Below are 21,411 nucleotides of genomic sequence, written 5' to 3'. Positions count from 1 at the left end.
ATAATATACTTGAGTATTAGCGAAATGGATGTCTTAAATTGGAGACGGAAAATTATTAAACGTATTTTGCTTAAACTATTTGACAAAATATAGTTTCCACAAACATATATAAATAGTTTCCACAAATACTCTGACTTCAATATTATATATGCAGAGAGAGAGAGCAGAGGAAATAATAAATGTGTATTATTTTAAAACGTAAGAATATTTCGACGACCCGGTTGAATAGAACAACAAGTTTATCGTAACCAGATTCTGGTTACCATAGTCTTTTTTTTTTTGGTAAAAGGAAATAGAACGGTTTATCGTTCCCGAGATTCCGAAAACTCAACCAGTGTGTGGAATCTAAGTTGTTTAACTTAACTGAGATATAAAAGAACAAGTGGGAAAGAAAAAAGGTAAGTTTTGAAGAATGAAATCATAAAAATAAATTCAGACAAGAAGGCGAGACAGGTCATATAGTGTAAAGTACAACATTTGCCAGTTGATATAAGATTAGTCCAATATGAGATGAAGTTCCTAATTACTTCGAGACATTCTGCTGGATGAATTTGGAACTAAAGGCAGGACAACTTTCTCTATGGAGCGAGCAGAAGAAACTTCCAGTAAGATAATTATCTAAACTTCTTGGTAATAATGGATCGAGAACAGTACTGGAATCTTGAATCGTACTTTTAATTAACTGAAAGTGATGATGAAACATAGCGCAATTATAATAGGACTTCAGTGATCAGAACATGATTATTTATAAAAGACCAGCAACGACTTCCTACTACATCTTTATTTTTGACTTCAAACAAACGACACTTGGACAAATTTCTTGAGACTTGAGTAATCACATAAGATTTTGTAGAGCATCAATGGACTTAATGTCCTAATTTCGCCACGCCCATCGCCAACGCCTTAGCTTCCTCCTCAGCAGTGAGGTCGCCTTCCACCTTCCACAAAGATCGAATGGTGAGGGGAGACTTGCCTTTGAGATAATTTGCCAGTGACTGGGTGGTGAGTTCCACGAGCGATTCCATACACAGGTATTCAGACGCCTGAAAATCAAAAGATAAAACAAATTAATGAAACAAAAGAAGAATTCCCCACAAGCCCCCAAAAAACAAGCTGAGAAAATTCAATACCTCCATTATTGCGATAAGCTCCTTTCGCTTCCTTTGGTTTGGTTCTCTGCATGGATGGAAGAAATCTTGCTCCCAGTACGCCCTGTCGCTTGACCAGCTTGCTCGGTTCCTGCAGAATTCTATTATCCGTCCGATGATGTAGCTGTTGAATTTCACCGGAACGTCGACTACTATCTTGCTTTCGGCATCGAAGTCACCGTGGAACAGATCCTTGATCAACCCGAATTGCACTGCCACCACTTTATCCAGCTCGAAATCCTTGGGATTGTGACCGACGCATTTTAAAACGATTATTTTAGACATTTTTCTTAAATCAGAGCAAATCGTGTTCGAGATAGAGCTGTGGTTTGATATTTATAGAAAACGCAAGTAACATAAAATTTTAGTAGTTAACTAACAGCGAGTGGAATGGTAGTTAACAGCGTGCGGAATGGTAGTTTTTTTTAATCTTTGAGTAGATCACATCGGGTTACTATAGTTTTTTTTTTTTGATCTAATGGATTACTATAGTTTTAAATCTTTTTTTTCTTGCTTACACTTTGGTGCATTGATATTTAACTGTGGCAAGGTATTACATTTTATAGAATTTGTAAACACACTGGTGGTCAAAGAATGGACCAGAGAAGCCATTTACACGATAGTAACAAAGATGAGGGGCCCATTTTAATTTTAAGTACGTTTAATAAGACCAACTCAATAGGTTAGAGATAAATTTTTGTAACTGAACTTCTATAGGTTTTAGTCAAAAAACAAACAAACTTCTATAGGTGTTTTCTAAACAGTTCAACTGGATTGTAACGTTGGAGGTTATTTTTTGGTTTTCTTTAAAAAATAATATTATCTTAATTTTTTTCTCGATAAAAGGGTTAAAAAGGTTATTATTTGGTTTGAATGATCTTAATAATAAACTCATTGTGTAAACAAATTATCTGAATTTGAAATCATTTAAATAACCAAACCTTGTTTTCAAAACATCTGCTATATCTACTTTTTTTTTTAATTAAGACGCGTGAAGACTTAATTCAAAAGTTTTTTTGGGCAAATAATTTGTTCGGTTAATTAAAGTGAAACGTGTTGTAATTTAGCTAAATTATGTACATATTCCATCTAACCTCGGCATAAATGAATTAGGTGTAAACATGTGATTACCAAAAGAATCGAAAGCTAAGCTAGGAACCTACGATGCAAGCAACCGAAAACGTAAGGTAAGCCCATCGTTAGTATTGCAACAGTTAATGAGATGCAAAAGAGGCAAACGGTAAATAGTTTGTTTGGTTAGTGCTTATTCCTTCCAGCTTCCACATAAGTAATGAATTTGGTTTATACACGGAATTGCCAAAAGAGGCAAAAGCTAACATGCATCGAAGACGTGATACTTTTATGTGATAATTTAAATATATAATTTAACTGTTAGCATAGATTTATGTAAAAACAATTTATCACGTTAGAAAATAAAAATATTTATCAAAAATAAGAAGATTAATTAACTTGATTTGACTCTCTTCATATTGATTTGAGTTTTTTTTTAGAAATAGCTAACATTTAAATATATTCATAAAATATATTAATCTTTTATATAAGAGTATTTTTATAACAAATTCCACTAATCTTTAAGAAAATATAGTTGGATATTATGTTCTTATATTTTGGAAGAAAATACATACGGGTACTTGATACTCGATGTTATGTAATCTGCAATTATCCTTTCAAAATTCAAGTGGATTCGTTTTGTTACAGTGAATCCCATGAAGCAGAAACCAAGTGAATATTATTATCAAACAAAACAGAATCACATAAGTGATCTAATATACTTCAATATTTACAGATAAACATGCTTTAGAATCGAGAAAAGAATTTGAAACATATTTTTTTGCTTATTCTATTTGGCATAACATACTTTACACAGACATATACAAGTGATGTAATATACTTGAGTATCAACGAAATGCATGTCTTAAATTGGAGACGAAAATATTATGAAACATATTTTGCTTAAACTATTTGACAAAATATAGTTTTCACAAAATACTCTTACTTCAAAATTATATATATACACATAAATTGCATTTTCACATGCAATAAGATAAAAATTTATATTCAAATTTGCTGATATTTCACTTATGTGATATTTGAAGAGGTTGTTGCACCTAACATTAAAATCTACCATTACACTCGATGTTAAGTGCATCTTAGGTGGTATAAATACACGATGCAGCCTAACACTAATTTTTCACAAGGAGATATAAAATAACGATGGAAGAGATTTCTACCTCAATGTTGATAAAGATTTTCGAGAAGTCTAGCCTGCAGGATCTCAGAAACTTTCGTCTCGTGTGCCAAAGATGGGCTTCGATCATCGATGATCCAAGCTTTGCAAGGAAGGCTGGATCTGTTCAAAGGGGCTAAGATAATATGAAAAAGAAGCGAAGTCTCTGGCTGAGGGAGAGGCTCTGCTAGTACTCATCATTTTAATTATAAGTATTGTCGTCTTTATATTTTAGTATGTCTTATAATTATCAGAAACCTTAGTGTGGAAAAGGTACGTAAACAATTAATCAAAAAGTATTTAAACTCTCTCTCTCTCTCTCTCTCTCTCTCTCTCTCTCTCTCTCTCTCTCTTCTGCAAATCTCCTCCCTTTTCTGTCACAAATCATGAACTTTGTAAAACCCAACAAAGCTTATATATAAGATATCGACTTAAATTATGGTAGTGCAGTACTGAGCACCTTGTCCTTCCTCTGTTTGAGATCAGAAAACTATTCACAGCCGTCTCAGCATATAATTTAGTTTCACAGCCTTATCATGCATCTGCAACACAAAGGCACATACGCAGACACTCTTGCAAAGCACGCAATACCTTTACTGTCATATTTTCATTTCTATAGCTTTGTACCTAATATCATAAGCTCAGCTTTGTCAAACGATTACTTATGATTATTAATAAAAGTGATTTCCGTGAAAGAAAAAAAAAGAATAACTTTAAAGTTAATTTTTTGTAACCGAACTTCTATAGGTCACCGACTTGGTATGATTTAGTTAGAATTACCCTTTGTGGAGAAAGGAAAAAAAAATCAGTCAAAATTTACGAAATAAATTTGTTGAAAAATGAAAGAAATCTGACAAAACTCTATACATGTAAGTAAATGTATTAAACTTAAAGAAATGAAACAACAGTGTATCTGTATAACATTTTGCAAAGGGCCCCGGCCCGGTTAAATCTATGGAAATCCACACTGCGTACTTTTTTTCCTAAAAAACATTTTACCAAAAAAAAAAAGAAAAAAAGAAAAGAAACAACAAATCTGTCACTCATAACAAAGGAAATAAAATCTGTGAAAATAGGTAAATTAATTTTTTTTTTTGAAAAAGAGATATTAAAATCTTATTATACTAGTAAACTTTGGTAAAGTGTCATAAAATCGTCCCCCGTCTGCTCTCATTGTCGCCTTTCCTCTGCTTCGTCATTTTCTGTACTCCTCCAAGTCCAAAGTCCAAGTCCAAGTCGAACGATGGCGGATGATCATCCCAGGGACGAGGCTTATATCTCAGCCGTCATCGAGAAGCGCATCAGGCTCTTCGAGGAGTTCCAAGCGAAGCAGCTCGCGGAGATTCAGTCGCGGCCGCACGACCAGATCAAGTAAATACAAATCTATATTACTCGCGTAGCTACTAGGGTTAAAGTAGTGTGTGTGTTTTTTTTTAACATACAGAATCTGGTGTGAACTTAACTAACTTAGGGTTACAATTGGAGATGGTGGAGACGTGAAAGAAGGAAAGAGATGGGAGACGACTCCAACAGACATCGCGAGGCAAATCTCTGCGGAATTGGCGAACTCAGCGCTGGTTTCTTCGGTAAACGGTGTGCTGTGGGACATGAATAGGCCACTGGAAGCTGATTGTTCCCTTGAGTTTTTCAGTTTCGACAGCGACAAAGGCCGTGATACTTTCTGGCGTTCTACCGCTCACATTGTAAAAAAACACACTTTCACTCTCATCTGATTCTTGCAAACAAAAAAAAGTAAAGTTTGACCTATCTTTTTGCTGCAGGTTCTCCAACAGGAGTATGGTTGTAAGCTCTGCATTGGCCCCTGCAAACCTAGAGATGAGGTAAAAGACTAAGAGCAACTATATTGTCTCTCTCTATTACTTTTTCTTGGCTTCCTTCTCTGATGATGCTATTGATTTGCATATACAGGGTTTCTTCTACGATGCATTCTATGCCGATCTGGGCTTAAACGAGCAACACTTTCCCCATACTGAACCAGGGGCTGCTCCGGTACTGCTTCTTATTCACTCTTGTGATATCTTTATTTGATAACTCTTTATTTATTTATATTTGCTTCTTTTACAAAGCTTTTCATAAATGTGAATTGAGTTTATTATACCTCTTGACATCTCAGGAAGGACATCCATTTGAAAGGATTGAAGTGACCAGGGGTCAGGCATTTGAGATGTTTTCTGATGATAATACTTTTCAGGTGTGTTATTTTTTTTTATGCTCCCTTCTGATCCGCATTCGTTTCTGACATTGGATTTTGTTCTTTGGGCCCTTTTCTTCTGCTGTTATTCATCTATCTTACAGGCTGAACTCCTCACCGAGAACAAAACCACCATCTACAGGTGTGGTCCTTTGGTTGATCTCTGTAGTGGACCACATATACCAAATATTTCCTTTGTGAAAGCTTTCAAGTGTTTGAATGTGAGATTCCTACTCTATAATCTACAAGCTACCATTTATTTTCTTTTACTCACCTAGTCTTTTGTCTCCCACTCAGTTTCTTTCGGTGCTATTAGGCCAACACCACCAACTTTTCTTTTCTCACCCACTCAGGTTCTTTCTGTGTGCTAATATACAATATCGCCTTTGCTAGCTCCCCTTTTTTCCATGCACTAACAGTATATATATATGTAAGCGATTCAGCCCTGGGAGTTGGTTCTTCGAGAAACATGGCACTCGCGTTTATAATAAGCTGATGCATTTCATCCGGGAGGAATATCGGAAAAGGGGCTACGAAGAGGTTTTTCCCTTTTCTCATCATTTCACCCTCTTTTTTTTAGCAGACTTGATGACCCCGGCAGAGGGGTTGCTAGATTAACACTGAGTTTGGCCAGGTCATTTCACCAAATATTTACAACATGAAACTCTGGGAAACATCTGGGCATGCTGCAAACTACAAGGAAAATATGTTCGCGTTTGATGTAAGTGTGCATGCTGTCTCAACATTCTTCTTGGCCCTGCCGCTTTGAAGATATGCCATTTTAACAGAATGACTTTCTCTATTTTTCCTTGCACAGATTGATAAACAGGAGTTCGGGCTCAAACCTATGAACTGCCCTGGTCACTGCTTGATGTTCCAACACAGGCTTCGCTCGTATAAAGGTGCCCTATGCTATGTTTCTCTAGTGCTGCTTGATTAGATATAAGAATAAATCTTACTCTTAAGTTATATCAGTTTTCTTTGCTGACACCTTCCTTTAATGGTATGGTATGTAGAATTACCCATTAGACTGGCCGACTTTGGAGTGTTACATCGAAATGAGGCAAGTGGAGCTCTTAGTGACTTGACCTGTGCCCGACGGTTCCAGCAGGTATTTTTTTAATTTTTTTTTTTGCATTTGAACTTTTCTTCTTTTTAACTTTCTTCTTTTCAGGACGATGCACACATATTCTGTACAAAGGATCAGGTTTGAGATTATTTGCTTCCTATATAGCAACGTTGGACTTCCTTATCCTCCCAGCTCCTTGTTAGAAGTATTCTGTCTTTTCGCAGGTTAGTGGAGAATTGAAACGTGCATTGGAGTTCGTTGACTATGTTTACACAAAATTTGGGTTTACCTATGACCTAAAGCTCTCAACGGTAAGGATATTTTGAGATTTCTTGTACCAATTCTTAGATGGTCCGGTCTCCCACTGTGTGCATGTTGTTTTCAATTTCAGAGACCAGACAAGTACATTGGAGACGTAACAACATGGGATAGAGCAGAAAAGGACCTTGAAGAAGCACTAGAAGATTTTGGAAGGCCGTTCCTTGTATGTGTACTACTTTCTGATGTTTCTACTCAAGCTTGTTATTCAAAGACTATATATGCATTCACTCTGGAGGTGTGATGTACTCTGCAGGTGAACAGAGGAGCCGGGGCATTCTATGGTCCGAAGATAGACATAACAATATCTGATGCAATGAAAAGCTACGTCCAGTGTGCTACTTTACAAGTTAGGGTCCCAAAAATCTTTTAGTTTTTTCTTACAATCTTGCTATGTGAGTTTGATTTGATCCATGTTTGCTTCACTTCAGCTTGATTTTCAACTTCCTGCCCTCTTCGAGCTGGAATACACAGCTATGGCTGAAGGGAATTCGGATACACCTGTGATGATACATAGAGCGGTGTTAGGATCTGTTGAGCGTATGTTCACCACATTGTTGGAGCATTACAAAGGAAAATGGCCCTTCTGGCTTAGTCCGCGCCAGGCCATAGTCTGCTCGCTATCAAAGGATTATGATGAATACGCTGAAAAGGTTCTACATTCGTGACTTTTCACTCCTCCTTATGAGCACTTGGAGAATCTTATCTCTGTCTTTTACTTGCATTTATTCAAACAGGTGAGAGAACAAATTCACGAAGCTGGGTACTATGCTGATGTTGACATAACAGACAGAAACATCAGCAAGAAGGTAACTTGTACACAATTGAGGTTTTATGTTGTGGTATTTTCGGTTAGGTTTGCACTTGGTGGGCAAGAAATTGTGGCTTTTGACGTGGAATTAGTGTCACACTAAGCAAACAATTTCAGTGACCCATCTTAGACATAATGCTAAGAAGCAGTGTATTTGTTTTGTGGTTTTGAGTGATGATTGATCATCAGTGTGGTTGTGGTGTAGGTGCGAGAAGCTCAGGTTCTGCAGTACAACTACATACTGGTTGTGGGTGCTGAAGAAACTACAAGGGGACTTGTTAGTCTTAGAACCCAGTGTTGCTCATTCCTGTGTCCATTCAAGCCTCGTCTGACAAAGTTAGATTCTTTTGTTTTCAGGTGACTGTTCGTCGAAGAAACGAAGACCGTTCGAAGTTCCCAGTGATGAGCGTCGGGAATCTGCTGGATGAGTTGGAACTCAAGACGGCCAACTTTCTCTGAGAACCATAGACGGGAGCAGTAGCAGTTTCCAAAGTACGATGGGAACCAGCGCGGGTTAAAATCCCATTTGTATGAACACAAATTTCGAGTTCATTTTCATTTGAAAAACATGTGTGTTTTGTTATTTAAGGATTACTAGATTAGTGCGGGATCGTTTATTTTAAAATTATATTAAAAGTTAATAAGTATTTACCTAGTTTAATATTTTCATAGATTATATTTGTTTATATTCAATTTCAATAGTGTTGTCTTCTTACTTTATCAATATTATTATTATTATTTTTTTGTCATCAAACATACAGACTCATACTGATTCTATACATCAAACTGGTAGCTCAGCATCCATGTGAATGACAAAAGACGACTGTTGTCTGGCACTGCGTGCTAGACGAGCCGCCCTTGAATTTGCCGTCCTTGGTACATGAATGAGCTGTAAACTATGAAAACTACTTTGTAAGCTCCTGATATCCTCCAGATAACTTGCGAACGCCGGCCACTCTTCTGGTTCCGAAACCATTTTCACCAATTGAGAACAATCCGTTGCAAACGTAACCTGAAACTGTCGTAAATTCTTCATGCATTCCATTGCCCAAATCAATGCTTCCACTTCCGAATGTAGGGGAGACATACTTGCTCGAACATTTCGTGCCCCCATTAATCCCTCATAACCTTCCAAAGTACTAAACCAACCCTGTCCCGAGAAAGAGTCATTGTCCTTCCACGAACCATCAATAAAACACCATCTCCCTGGAATTGTTGGGAGCTGGTGCACTTGCGGTGGTATGGAATGCCGGGTAATCAAGTCTTGGGCAGCAACCCACATGGTAGACTCCGTTTCAGCCAACTTTAGTGTATCCCTAGCATCAACATCCAACTTTACTTTATCAATATTATTATTTTTTTTATTTTTATTTAATGGTTGTTGTTATTTACAAGGTATTGCTTAACTTGTTAGAAGATTTTAAGGTTAATTTACAAAATGACCAAATTCATAAAAGAAATCTGAATATATCATCTAAATCCGAACAAATATTTAAATGTTCACTGCTTAAAAAAATATACGATATATCTTTTAATACGACTTAAAATAAAGAATCTAATCAGTTATTTTATTCTGCGTTACGGCGTAGATTACTAGCTAGTATTATACTATTGATATTTATCTAAATTATGTTTACTTTGATTTCATTCTATTCCTTTAAAAAGAGTTATCATTTGTGTAACAAGAAAACATTTTCTTTGAAGTTATTCATTCCCTTTATTTTATTCCATTCATCTATATTCCATTTTTTAACTTTTTATTGATAAAATTCCTAAACTTGACTTGCAATTACAGACAGACTTTATTATTTACGTCCACTGGCTACCATTTTTTTTTTTCCACTGGCTACCATTGTATAGGCATGACTTCATTTCGTCCATTGACTTACGTGTGGTCTGCTCCCATTTCAAGTGTGATTTTCGTTAGACAAGACAGTTAGTGGTGGATTAACGTTAGTGTTTGGTGTCACGGTCCAAGGTGGTGGAAGCATTGTTTAAGTCTTCGTCAACGCGCGTGAGTTACGCTAAGGAGGAATAGTGTGTTTACACTCAGATGGCAAACTAGAAAAAAGTATCAGTTGTTCAAAAAAAAAAGTATCAAAGTTCATATAAAACACCAACAAGTCGTGTTTTTGAATAAAGAGTAAAACATAGAGCTCTCTGTCTCTCCCATTTTTTTGCTTTGGTCGATGATGATGTCCAGGCTACGACTGTATCCATGTGTGCTCCTAACTGTATGGCTCTTGTGTATCCTATGTTCGATTCATGTGGTTAGAGCTCAAAACCGTACTGGGGCCTCTACTCATCCCGACGAAGGTCTGTCTGTATTTTTTTTTTTTTTAGCAACACGAAGGTCTGTCTGTCTTCTTTCTTTTTCAAACAGTTTGGCAAAAAAGTACAAAAGGCTGTAGGCCTAGGTTAAATTCCATGGTGGTTGATTTTTTTAATAAATATTTTAAATTTAATATATATATAATTTGTGATTATTATTTTTAATTGGTTCTGATTGGAAAACATTGTAAATAGATAAGGTGGTTCATTGTTTTTTTGGTTTTAGGCTTTTAGCTTAATAAAAATTAATTATAAAAAAGTATATAGTTGATGGAAATTAAAAATATATAAACAGCGCATGCCTTTTAAACTAATGGGATAAGTAACTGACAGCGCGTGCGTTGAACACCATCTTCGCGACATGGAAGATTCGTGCGCCGAGAGAATGGAACATCAGCGGCGAGCTTTGCTCTGGCGCCGCCATAGACGACGGTGTCACCATCGACAGTCGCGCATATAACCCTCTAATCAAATGCGACTGTAATTTCGTCAACTCCACAATCTGCCGCATCACTGCGCTGTAAACGGATCTTTCCTCTTTTTGTGCACACCAAGTGTTCGATACATTCTCCCACTGAGAAATCACTAAACTTGAAAGAGCTCATTCTGAATGTTTTGACAGGAAGGTTTATGCGATAGATGTTGTAGGAACTATACCTGAAGAGCTCTGGACTTTGGAATACCTCACAAATCTGTATGGTTTTTACTTTTTACTATATAGTTTCATCAAAACAGAGCTAACACACTCACTGAGACTCAAAGTTCACATCTTTCATCCTTTTTTTTACTTCAGGAACTTGGGTCAGAACTTTCTGACAGGACCCTTGTCTCCTGCAATTGGAAACCTGACTCGGATGGAATGGCTGTAAGGATGTGAGAGAGAGACTTTCTTCTGATGATGAACTTTTTTTACAAACGTTTTTTCTTGTCTCTCACGTAGGACTTTTGGGATCAATGCGTTGTCTGGCTCTATTCCTAAGGAAATAGGTTTGCTTAGAGACTTGAAATCGCTGTAAGCTTATTATGGTGCTTCTTGAAATATGATGATGTGTTTCACAATGCTTCTTGAGGATTCTGATGGTTCCTTATTATATATGTATTTTATGCAGGGCTGTTGGTTCAAATTACTTTTCCGGTTCTATACCAGCTGAGATTGGGAGTTGTACAAAACTACAACAACTGTGAGTTCACCTGTCTTATGCTTATGTACCTAACATAGATATGCAACCTTAACCTTCGAGATCATCTGGTGTTCACTGTCCATAAAGTTCTTGCGCGAAACTACTTATATTTTATGAATTTCTTACATCTTTTGCAGCTATATAGATAGTTCTGGACTCAGTGGAGAAATACCCTTATCATTTGCTAATCTTGTTGAGCTGCAAGTCGTGTAAGATTGAATCCTAATCTAAGCTTTATCGTTAGATGTCTAAAGCTATATATTACTTCACATTTTTTTGGTCTTGGGTGATTTTTTCTTTTCTTAATGTTGTATTAGCTGGATGATGGATCTGGAAGTTACAGGTCGGATACCAGACTTTATAGGAAACTGGACCAAACTTGTTTCCTTGTAAGTCTTTTCTACAGAGTTTTTATATGTCGGACTTCTTCCATTGGTCTTGTTTTTATATATTATACATTTATATGTTAATATTACAGTGTGGAAAAACTCTTCATTGCATTTGAATTATGTGTGTTTACTGCAGGAGAATTCTCGGAACTGGTTTGAGTGGTCCGATACCGTCGTCATTTTCTAACTTAGCTTCTTTGACAGAACTGTATGTGTTGCATTGTTTGTCATAATCTTTATTGTTTACGGTTTCTCGTCTGTTTTCTTTCTCAAATATTTATATCCTAAATGTAGGAGGCTAGGTGATATATCTAGTGGAAGAAGCTCTTCTCTTGAATTCATCAAAGACATGAAATCTCTAAGTATATTGTACGGCAGCTTCGATTTGGATTCACTCACATTCAGATTAACTTACTGTTGAATTGTGAATCTCCCCTTCGTGTATTTTAACGTCGATGATTTATGATGTAGAGAATTGAGGAACATAAATCTCGAAGGGACAATACCCTCTAATATTGGAGAATACTCAAGTTTGCTACAAGTGTAAGTACCTACGTCAATGAGACTGTGTTTCATCAATATGCTCTGAAAGCTGTTTTAGGGCCTTTTCTGTAAAAGAGCGTGAGACGACGATATGTGAAGACATACCATGCAATTCATGTTTGTTTTCCAGTGATTTAAGCTTCAACAAACTACATGGACCAATACCGGCTTCACTTTTCAACTTAAGTCGACTTAGTCACTTGTAAGATGATATATTTTCTGATTCTTTTTCGTCATTATTCAAACCCCAAGTAATTGTTTGAAACAAATGTTGTCTTCATATTAGGTTTCTCGGAAACAACAAGTTGAATGGTTCCTTGCCCAGTCAAAAGAGCCAGTCTTTGAAAAATATGTGAGTAACAAAATCCTGTGTGGAGGGGTTTAACAGATATGCTGATACAGACTCCAGTTTCAGTCACCGCTTATTCAAGTTGAACCATGTTCCACTCTTGGTGGCATGGAAGACTTGCCAATATAATCAGGACTCAAGAAGCTGTTATGGAATGTATAACATGTTGTGTAGATCCTACTAATTGTTCTTTCTTACTTGCAGAGACGTGTCCTACAATAATTTGTCTGGAAGTCTTCCTTCATGGGTCAGCTTACCAAACTTGAAACTGTAAGTAAACAAAACACTACAATTTTTAACTTACTTACTGTGTTCTTCAACCTCAGAAAAAAAAATTATCTATAGGAAATGATCATATGTTAGGTAATAATAATCAAAACTGTATGTTATATGTGCAGCAACCTAGTTGCTAACAGCTTCACATTGAAAGGTCTTAACAAGAGGTAATTTATCTTGGATATGTTCTTGTTGGTGCTTGAAATTGAAATATGTATAAACGACTCATCTTTGTTTTTCTCTTAAATATAATTTTTGGTTAAAAGAGTTTTACCAGGACTGAAATGCATGCAGAAGACCTTCCCCTGCAATAGGGGTAAAGGAATTTGTAAGTGTAACAAAGAGATATCTTGACAACCGTTGTTCTTTATGTGCATTTACTATTGTAAAAACAAATTGTTTATCATTTCTCTATTGGGTGGTGGTCTAGATTCTGACTTCTCGATCAACTGCGGAGGGCCAGAGATAAGGTCTGTTAGCGGAGCACTATTTGAGAAGGAGGACGAGGATCTTGGACCTGCTTCGTTCTTCGTGAGTGCTTCTCAGAGATGGGCAGCCAGTAGCGTAGGACTTTTTGCTGGAAGCAGCAATAATATATACATAGCCACTTCACTGTCACAATTCGTCAACACTTTGGACTCGGAGCTTTTTCAGTCAGCAAGACTTTCTGCATCTTCCCTAAGGTATTACGGGTTGGGGCTTGAAAATGGAGGCTACACAGTGACACTTCAGTTTGCCGAGATACAAATGAAAGGTTCCAACACTTGGAGAGGTGTTGCGAGAAGAAGATTTGACATTTACGTTCAGGTTATGATCTAACTTTCCTCTTCACGAGTAAAATGTTCTGGTGGTGCTGATCTTCTTCCTAAATTTGGTTACAGGGAAGACTTGTTGAAAAGGATTTTGATGTACGAAGAACAGCTGGTGGCTCTAATTTTAGAGCTGTTCAGAGAGAATATAAAGCAAATGTATCAGAAAATTACCTCGAAGTTCATCTATTCTGGGCTGGGAAAGGGACATGTTGTATTCCTATTCAGGGGGCGTATGGGCCATTAGTATCAGCCGTTAGTGCAACACCAGGTAACAACACAAATTATTAATTTTTTTTCTTCTTAATTTTCACTATCTCCTGATGATGTTAAGTGTCACTCTTTGCTGCGCAGATTTTACACCAACTGTGGTTAATATACCGCCATCAAAGGGAACAAACAGAACTAGTACTCTTGTTAGTGTCTGATACTCGTTTACTAAGGCAGAGATTCAGACTGTTGTCAGAGATTCAGAGGCTTTACACATCTTCTAATAAAACACAATCATAGTGTTGTTCTTCGGGTTTATGCATTTTCTGTTGAACTGTTGTTCATTTGTAGCTCGTTGTAATGGGATCATTGGTGTTATATTTTTACAAATTAATTAAAGAGTATTTTCTTTCTTTTATTTTTTGGTACAAAAAGAGTATTTTCTTTCTTAGTTCGGAATTGTGTTAATAACAGTGTCATTGTTGGCATAGGATCTTTATGTGTGTGATTCATGCTTCTGCCAAGCTAAAGTTACACGTTCTGCACTTGTGATATATTTGGATGCTGCATGGGATAAGAGTTTAACATCTTGATTGATTTAGCAAAAATCTTGTGTGTTCCTTTGTGCATTTATGGTAAGTAGGCGTGAAATCTACAAAAGAAAAGAAGGGTTAGCATAGCTCTGCTATGCACAGTCATCTCCTGCCTTGAGACCACCAGCGTCAGGAGTGGTGGCCATGTAGCCTGGCTAAAAACAGAGTGTTTATTGCAAGTAGAAGATGGCCGGAGTCTCTGAGCAATTGGCTAATCTCCTTATGAAAATCTTGGAATAGCGGCTGAACATGGATACTCCATAAGGCACAAGGTATGTAAAAATACAGTCTTGTCTTTTAATACTTTCCATGGATTAAACTTTCGATGACTACTTTTTGTTTGTGGGATTTAGGTGGAATAGCAAGAATGAATGTGAGACTTGTTACTCTCCACGGATACAGAGTGCAAGCCATGATAGAACCTGTTAAGAGTTCAGACATGGAAGCAAGGGATGGGTCAAGTATAGACTTCAAAGAGAGGGCTTTGATCATGTAGAGAGCGTACTCGCTAATTATGTGATATAACTTTTTGAATTAAAGTCGGTGGTGGGCTCAACTCACTTCACGTCGCAGTCGAAGAGGGGTCCCAACTCGTTCAAGTGTCCATGTGAAAGCCAACCAGAAAAAGAGTAATTGTTGTTTTTGTGATTTCATGTCATTTCAATGCCCATTTATTTCCCCCCAATGATGGCTGGACTTCGACGGTCGTCGTGGCTCGCATGATTATAATCCCACCGCCCTTCATTGTACTCTTTTTTGCCAGCTCAATGGATGATAAGGTTTTAGTCCACATATAGCTCAACTTGCTCAATCCAGCCCATGAGCCTCACCTCTCACCAACCTATCAGCTCTCTCTCTCTCACTCCCAATAATTTGTTCGAGTTTTGTTTCTATCAGTTTAAATTATAATGCAGAAATAATAATTAGGAAAAATTAACAAATCAATTTCTTGTTATCTGATTTTTTTGTACTTTCTTCATTTCCTTTGAAAATTCAAGAAAATATATATGTTGTCACAAAGAAACTATATTATTAAGTTTTTAAAATCAATATTTTTAAAAGATAAATAGAAACCGATGAACTTATATGAAACAACAAAAATCTCGTGTATTTTTCTAGACAATATGTACAGGGAATTATCTTTACGATAGATATGTTTGATGCTAAAATTACTAAACGACATTATAAGAGACTTAATCGATATCTAGCTTACAGAATGCAATATTTTCTATAAAAGAGGTCTCTTTCAAAATTCTTCTTTTCTCTGAGTTAAAGTGATTTTATCAATAAAGATTAAAAGGGACCGATTTACACCTTCTTTCCCGTTTCTCTTTATTTTGCTTTTACATTTTTTCCATTTACAAAAATTTATTTTTTCTTCTAAAAGATAGGCTATCATCTTTTTGTTTCTTTCTTGTTGTTTACTTTATGCTTGTTCCAACTAGTCTTAGAAGTAAATAAATGACAACTCCAAGAATAAACATCAAAAGCTTGCGATAATCTGGTGAATCTCAAAAGTTTCATCTCACTTCTTTCAAGTTTTAGTAAGACATCATAATGACTACATCAATACCTACTTATACATCCATTTTATTAGTAAATGAATGACATATTAAAGTGCATCAAATCACGTTTCAACTAACAAATACATTGTTTCACTATATACAAGTAGATGATAGATAAGGCAGCGCGAAACGAGGATCATGGTGCGAGAATATATGCACTGTTTGACTCTAGTCGTAACGCGCATCTTGTCTAATTACTACTTTACCTTCTCTTAATCTCATTAATTAATTGTGCCTGTGAGTGTGTGCCGAAATGTCATTAGTTAACTGAATATAAATACACTTTGTTCATAGGCTGAAAAGATATGCTAATGTAAGATAAGCAAGCTACGCTATGTAGAACACACAGTAGTACAGGGTTATTCAATTCCAAGAAATACGACTATATTTATTCTTTCAAAAGCTCTTACAAGTTCTTCTTAAAAGCAATAAATCAAACAAGCTCAAGACAAACCTCGACTTGTTTGCTAGTCAACTCTTTCAGAGATCTAAGACAGACTCTGAACCACCTAAGCTCTTAACCCCTAGATGCTTTGCTTCTCCTTCTTAGGACGTACAAAACTCTCTATTGCTAAAATCTCTCCCTGTGTGTTAACCGGCAACACAGTGCCAACGCTTCCTTTTTATATCTTTGAGGAAGCCCTAGATCTAATCTATCTACCCAATGGAAACTTTCCATTTCTTCTACTTCAGCGAATAAGCCAATCTTCCTTTTCTCTTTAGATCGATTGCTTCTTCTTCAAGTCTTCCTTTAATGTCCCTCTTCATTAAATCTTCTTTTAATGCATCGGTCTTGATACGTGCTTCTCACGAACCACCTCTCTGATGTAGTAGTTCATGTCACACTTCATGAACTACTTTAGCTCTGCTACAGCATCGTCTTCCCATACACCTTCAATCTCCCCCTTTTTAATTCGTCGTCTTACAAGTACCTGAGATAGAAGACAAGAACCAACCACACACAACAGCACCAGTATATATGTCTAAACGTTAATTCAACCAACTCAAGACAATTAAGAACATACTTATATTATCCTAAAACCGGGTTCAAGCAAATTAATACATAATATCAAAAGATAGCATATGCAAATGCTCCCCCATAATCTTAGCCAGTCTGAAAACATGAATAACAAGGAATTGCAACAAGTGGTGCAATTGAAATAACATAGACATAAAAAAACAAAGCAACAGAACACAGCTCCCCCACAATCTTGGTCTTCTACATCCTAGTCTTCTTCTTCTCCCCCTGCTTGTGAGCACACGGATTAAAAACACCAAGAAAAATCCTCACATATTCATAAGGATAGGGATACTAACCTGCTACAGCGCTCTGAAGATCCTGAACTATCTCAGCTAGCGCTTGAAGGGCTCGTGTTGTGTCCTGTAGTGCCACTTGCAAATCAACACGGCTGAGTGGTCCTCGAGGGATGGCAACTGATCCAAGTTCATACAGAGATACACGACGTGGTGCAGTCCTGGAGCTTGGTGTAGCAGTTCGTGGAGCATGAATCGGAGCAGGAGATGACTGACGGGTTGTCCTGGCAGAGCTTCTCTTTGGTTCAGCTTTAGCTGGTCCTTTTCCTTTCGCTATTCTCTGCTCATAGATCTCGCCCACTCGTTTATCCTTCTTGTAAGGAACCGGACGTTGGAGCTTGTCACTGGGGTAAGATGTAACTGCATGCTGGCTTTGGAGGAGTGCCATGATCAAGCGAGGGAAGATCAACCAACGTGCATCATTGACCTGAATCACTCCAAGATTGAGAATCTGTCTGAACATCATCTTTCCCAAATCAACACGGACTCCATGAGCCATCTTGTAGATCAGCCTTGCCCTCTCAAGTGAGACATAAGTCTTGTGAGTAGAAGGAATCCAGTTGTATGCAGCTATGATCATCAAAGCACCGTAGCACGGAGTAAGATCCGCTGTAGTGAGACCGTCCCATTCTATCCTCGTATCTCCAGTGATGAATGCAGCCAACTCAGTTACTGAGATATCATCTAAAGTTGTGTCTTCCTCCTCTTCTTCCTCAGTAAGTGGTTCCCAATCTATGGCATTGTTGATAAGCGCAGGTGAGAACTTGTACTCTTGGCCTCTCACAGAAACAACTACTTCATCAACATCTGCTTCAGCTTTAGTACGCGGCAGACCTGCATAGAACTCAGCTACAACTTGCTCAACATACACAGCAAGACTCGAGACCGTTGATTCCATAGACCCTTTCTTAATGACCGCTAAGTAGCCCCACTGATCAGCTTCCTTCATATCGACCGAACGCTCAGCAAGTACTTTACGCTTAAGAAACTGATTATACCTTTTCTTGATGAGAGGAGGCATTGGTTCAGCACTTTTGTCACCAGACTTTCTCGATCTCAACTGAGGCGAGGCTCCTGCTTTCTTAGCCAAATATGGAGACTTGGCTGCATCTCCTGGTGTGAGAAACTGAGATTGAGTTGGTGTACTCGACTCCCCTGTCTTCCTCTGTTTTGCGGAACGCAACCCTAATCGCTGCAGCACTCGTTTCTTTCTCACTTCCTTCTGTGAAGCTTCAACATCTATGGGTTCGTCATCCACCGTCTTGCCTGATTCAGCCTCGGCTCCACTCTGTTCCTTCTCTTCTTCAAAGACCACCAGCGGTAGAGGAGACTCATCCTTCTCTTCCAACGATTTATCAGAGACCGGAACATCTTGAATGTCAGCATTAGAAGATCCAAGTTGCGGTTGCGGATCTGCTTCAGGCACTTTCGCTGATGGTTCTTCCCTAAGACCCGGAGTTCTTTCATCGCTATCCTCTGAAGCAGCTTTCTCATTCGCGGTGTTGAACGAGTCAAGCTCCTCAGTAACCTCAGGTAGAACATCAGAAACGGGCATATCGTTTCTCGGCGGAGGCGATTCAGGTTCGCCATCAGTGAGTGACCTCCGACTTTCTTCAGGCGCTGCATGTGCCTCTCCCTTGGATGATTCGGCTTGTTGAGCTGCTTTCTTTGCTTTCACCATGGTAGATGTCGGTTTCTGTATGAGAATCGTGTGAGAGATGAAGAGAGGCTGCGAGATTGAGCTTCTTAAGCACGATGGAGATTTTCTAGGGCTTGTTCCCCACTACTTCCCTTAACGGAATAAAACTGAATCAACTTTTTTTGATATTGCAGATCTGGTCCCTGACTTTTTATCCTCTCCTTTGCATGCCTACAACATTTAATTTCTCTCATCCAAACACACAAGCATTAGACACATTCGTGAATTATTAATGTATCATCAGACTTTCAAGATAGTAATAAAACACAAGTCACAACTCACAATTGGCTGAATCAAGATTACTATACAGCATTAGATCAATTCAGTTCAGTTACCATTTGTGTGAAGTGCTTCACGAGTTGCCTCAGTACTTGATTCAAGCTGCACATATAACTCTTCCTAGATCTTATATTCTGGTGCAGCCGATTGTCTTTTTATGGCTAGCTTTCACATTGATATGCCTTCATCAATGCTGCCGGTTTTCATTCTTTATTCTCGTGCTGTGAAACCCCTGTTGTTTCCCATCATGAATCTATCAAAATTTTTTTTTTTTTTATTTTCTGAGCATCTTTCTGTATCATTGCTGGCTCTTTTTATTGAGAGGGGGGGGCCACAGATTGACGTGAAACCTGTACCATTACAACATTGACGGCATATCAAGCAGCTCTTTTCCACAGCGTTCTCGGGTTCCAAAACCAATCTGAATCATATGTACATCCCGAATCAGCACCTGCACTATTCTCTGCACAACTTGACTCAACAATCAAGATTACACACACCAATTGCATTTCTTAATGTGATAAATCGATTAAATTCAAGAGATTTAGTGAATATATCAGCCAACTGCAAATCAGTAACTACATGTTCGATTACTACCTGATTGTCTTCAGCTAATTCTCTGATGAAGTGGTGCCTTATGTCAATGTGCTTCGTCCTTGAATGTTAGACCGGATTCCTCGAGATATCAATTGCACTTTTGTTGTCACAATACACAAGAAAGGGACCCGATTGCATTCCATAATCAGCTGACATCTGCTTCATCCAGATAAGTTGTGAGCAACAGCTACCCATGGCAATATATTCTGCTTCCGCCGTAGAGAGTGATACATAGTTCTGCTTCTTGCTCAGCCACGAGATAAGATTGTTTCCAAGAAAGAAACATCCTCCACTGGTAATCTTTCTATCATCAGCACATCCTGCCCAATCAGCATCACAGTATCCCATCAAGTTCTTGTTGGAATTTTTCGAGTAATACACACCCAAGCTCTCTGTTCCTTTGACGTACTTGATGATCCTCTTTACTGCATTCAGGTGTGATACCTTTGGCTTAGCTTGATATCGTGCACACACACCGACACTGAATGACAAATCCGGTCGACTCGCAGTTAAGTACAATAGACTGCCAATCATCCCTCGATAGAGCTTGACATCCACATCTTCTCCTGCTTCATCTCGTGCCAGCTTCAGTGATGTACTCATGGGTGTCTTGGACACTTTGGAGTTCTCCATACCAAATCGCTTTACCAAATTGTTAGCATATGCACTCTGAGATATGAAGACACCTTTCTCTGACTGAGACACTTGAAGTCCGAGAAAGTACTTCAGTTCACCACACATGCTCATCTCAAACTCTTGAGTCATATTCTGAACAAACTCATCCACCAGCTTCTATGACGTGCCTCCAAAGATAATGTCATCCACATAGATTTGAACAATGATGATATCTTTTTCAACTTCCTTGAAGAATAGCGTCTTGTCTATACTTCCTCTGATGTACTCTGCTTCTAACAGAAACTTTGTGAGTCGTTCATACCATGCACGTGGTGCTTGCTTCAACCCATATAGTGCTTTCTTCAGTCGGTACACATAATCATGATGTACTGGATCCTCAAATCCCTTTGGCTGCTCAACATATACTTCCTCCTGAAGTACTCCATTGAGGAAAGCACTTTTCACATCCATTTGATGTACTTTGAAGTTCAGAATGCACGCCATTCCCAGAAACAACCGAATGGATTCCAATCTTGCAACTGGAGCAAATGTTTCTTCAAAGTCTACTCCTTCAATCTGTGAGTATCCTTGAGCCACAAGCCTTGCCTTGTTACGAACTACTTCTCCATGCTCATCAGTCTTGTTCTTGAAAATCCATTTGGTGCCAACCACGTTTACTCCTTTAGGTCTAGCAACAAGTTCCCACACATCGTTCCTGGTGAACTGCTCAAGTTCTTCCTCCATTGCAACAATCCAGTATTCATCACGTAACGCTTCAGTGTGTGTCTTAGGTTCGATTGATGAGACGAAACATGCGAACTGCACCATTTCTTTAAAGTTGATCACCTTTCCACG

General features: G+C 38.0%; 5 protein-coding genes across 5 annotated transcripts; 2 read left to right on the top strand and 3 right to left on the bottom strand.

Annotated features, from left to right (window-relative positions):
* Positions 1–694: 694 nt before the first annotated feature.
* Positions 695–1,433, bottom strand: LOC108824518 (SKP1-like protein 8). The gene is made up of 2 exons (XM_018597953.2): positions 1,131–1,433; positions 695–1,043 (listed from the first exon to the last, which is right to left on the bottom strand). The coding sequence occupies exons 1-2, from the start codon at positions 1,431–1,433 to the stop codon at positions 867–869; spliced, it is 480 nt and encodes a 159-aa protein (XP_018453455.1). The 3' UTR covers positions 695–866.
* A 3,101-nt stretch (positions 1,434–4,534) lies between these two features.
* Positions 4,535–8,469, top strand: LOC108823875 (threonine--tRNA ligase, mitochondrial 1). Its single transcript, XM_018597168.2, has 19 exons — positions 4,535–4,767; positions 4,868–5,099; positions 5,178–5,237; positions 5,326–5,406; positions 5,531–5,608; positions 5,713–5,829; positions 5,906–5,961; positions 6,052–6,148; positions 6,243–6,329; positions 6,426–6,510; positions 6,625–6,719; positions 6,783–6,815; positions 6,902–6,988; positions 7,069–7,161; positions 7,252–7,344; positions 7,427–7,648; positions 7,733–7,804; positions 8,012–8,083; positions 8,164–8,469. Exons 1-19 carry the CDS (start codon positions 4,640–4,642, stop codon positions 8,263–8,265), a joined length of 1,890 nt encoding a protein of 629 aa, XP_018452670.1. The 5' UTR covers positions 4,535–4,639; the 3' UTR covers positions 8,266–8,469.
* A 1,400-nt stretch (positions 8,470–9,869) lies between these two features.
* LOC108823493 (probable LRR receptor-like serine/threonine-protein kinase At1g56130) lies at positions 9,870–14,312 on the top strand. Its single transcript, XM_018596714.2, has 19 exons — positions 9,870–10,122; positions 10,471–10,657; positions 10,760–10,831; positions 10,931–11,002; positions 11,078–11,149; positions 11,247–11,318; positions 11,456–11,527; positions 11,636–11,707; positions 11,844–11,915; positions 12,002–12,076; positions 12,179–12,250; positions 12,381–12,452; positions 12,537–12,602; positions 12,804–12,869; positions 12,998–13,042; positions 13,142–13,203; positions 13,306–13,682; positions 13,757–13,955; positions 14,039–14,312. Exons 1-19 carry the CDS (start codon positions 9,996–9,998, stop codon positions 14,110–14,112), a joined length of 1,926 nt encoding a protein of 641 aa, XP_018452216.1. The 5' UTR covers positions 9,870–9,995; the 3' UTR covers positions 14,113–14,312.
* A 3,052-nt stretch (positions 14,313–17,364) lies between these two features.
* Positions 17,365–19,047, bottom strand: LOC108824517 (uncharacterized). The gene has a single exon (XM_056994263.1). The coding sequence runs from the start codon at positions 19,045–19,047 to the stop codon at positions 17,365–17,367; it is 1,683 nt and encodes a 560-aa protein (XP_056850243.1).
* Positions 19,048–19,721: 674 nt separating this feature from the next.
* Positions 19,722–20,706, bottom strand: LOC130499831 (uncharacterized mitochondrial protein AtMg00810-like). The gene is made up of 2 exons (XM_056994262.1): positions 20,325–20,706; positions 19,722–19,807 (listed from the first exon to the last, which is right to left on the bottom strand). The coding sequence occupies exons 1-2, from the start codon at positions 20,704–20,706 to the stop codon at positions 19,722–19,724; spliced, it is 468 nt and encodes a 155-aa protein (XP_056850242.1).
* Positions 20,707–21,411: the final 705 nt, after the last annotated feature.

Source organism: Raphanus sativus, chromosome 9 (genome assembly GCF_000801105.2).
Source record: "Raphanus sativus cultivar WK10039 chromosome 9, ASM80110v3, whole genome shotgun sequence".
In the NCBI taxonomy this organism is placed as follows: Eukaryota; Viridiplantae; Streptophyta; class Magnoliopsida; order Brassicales; family Brassicaceae; genus Raphanus; species Raphanus sativus.
This window is presented reverse-complemented; position numbering and strand designations above follow the sequence as displayed.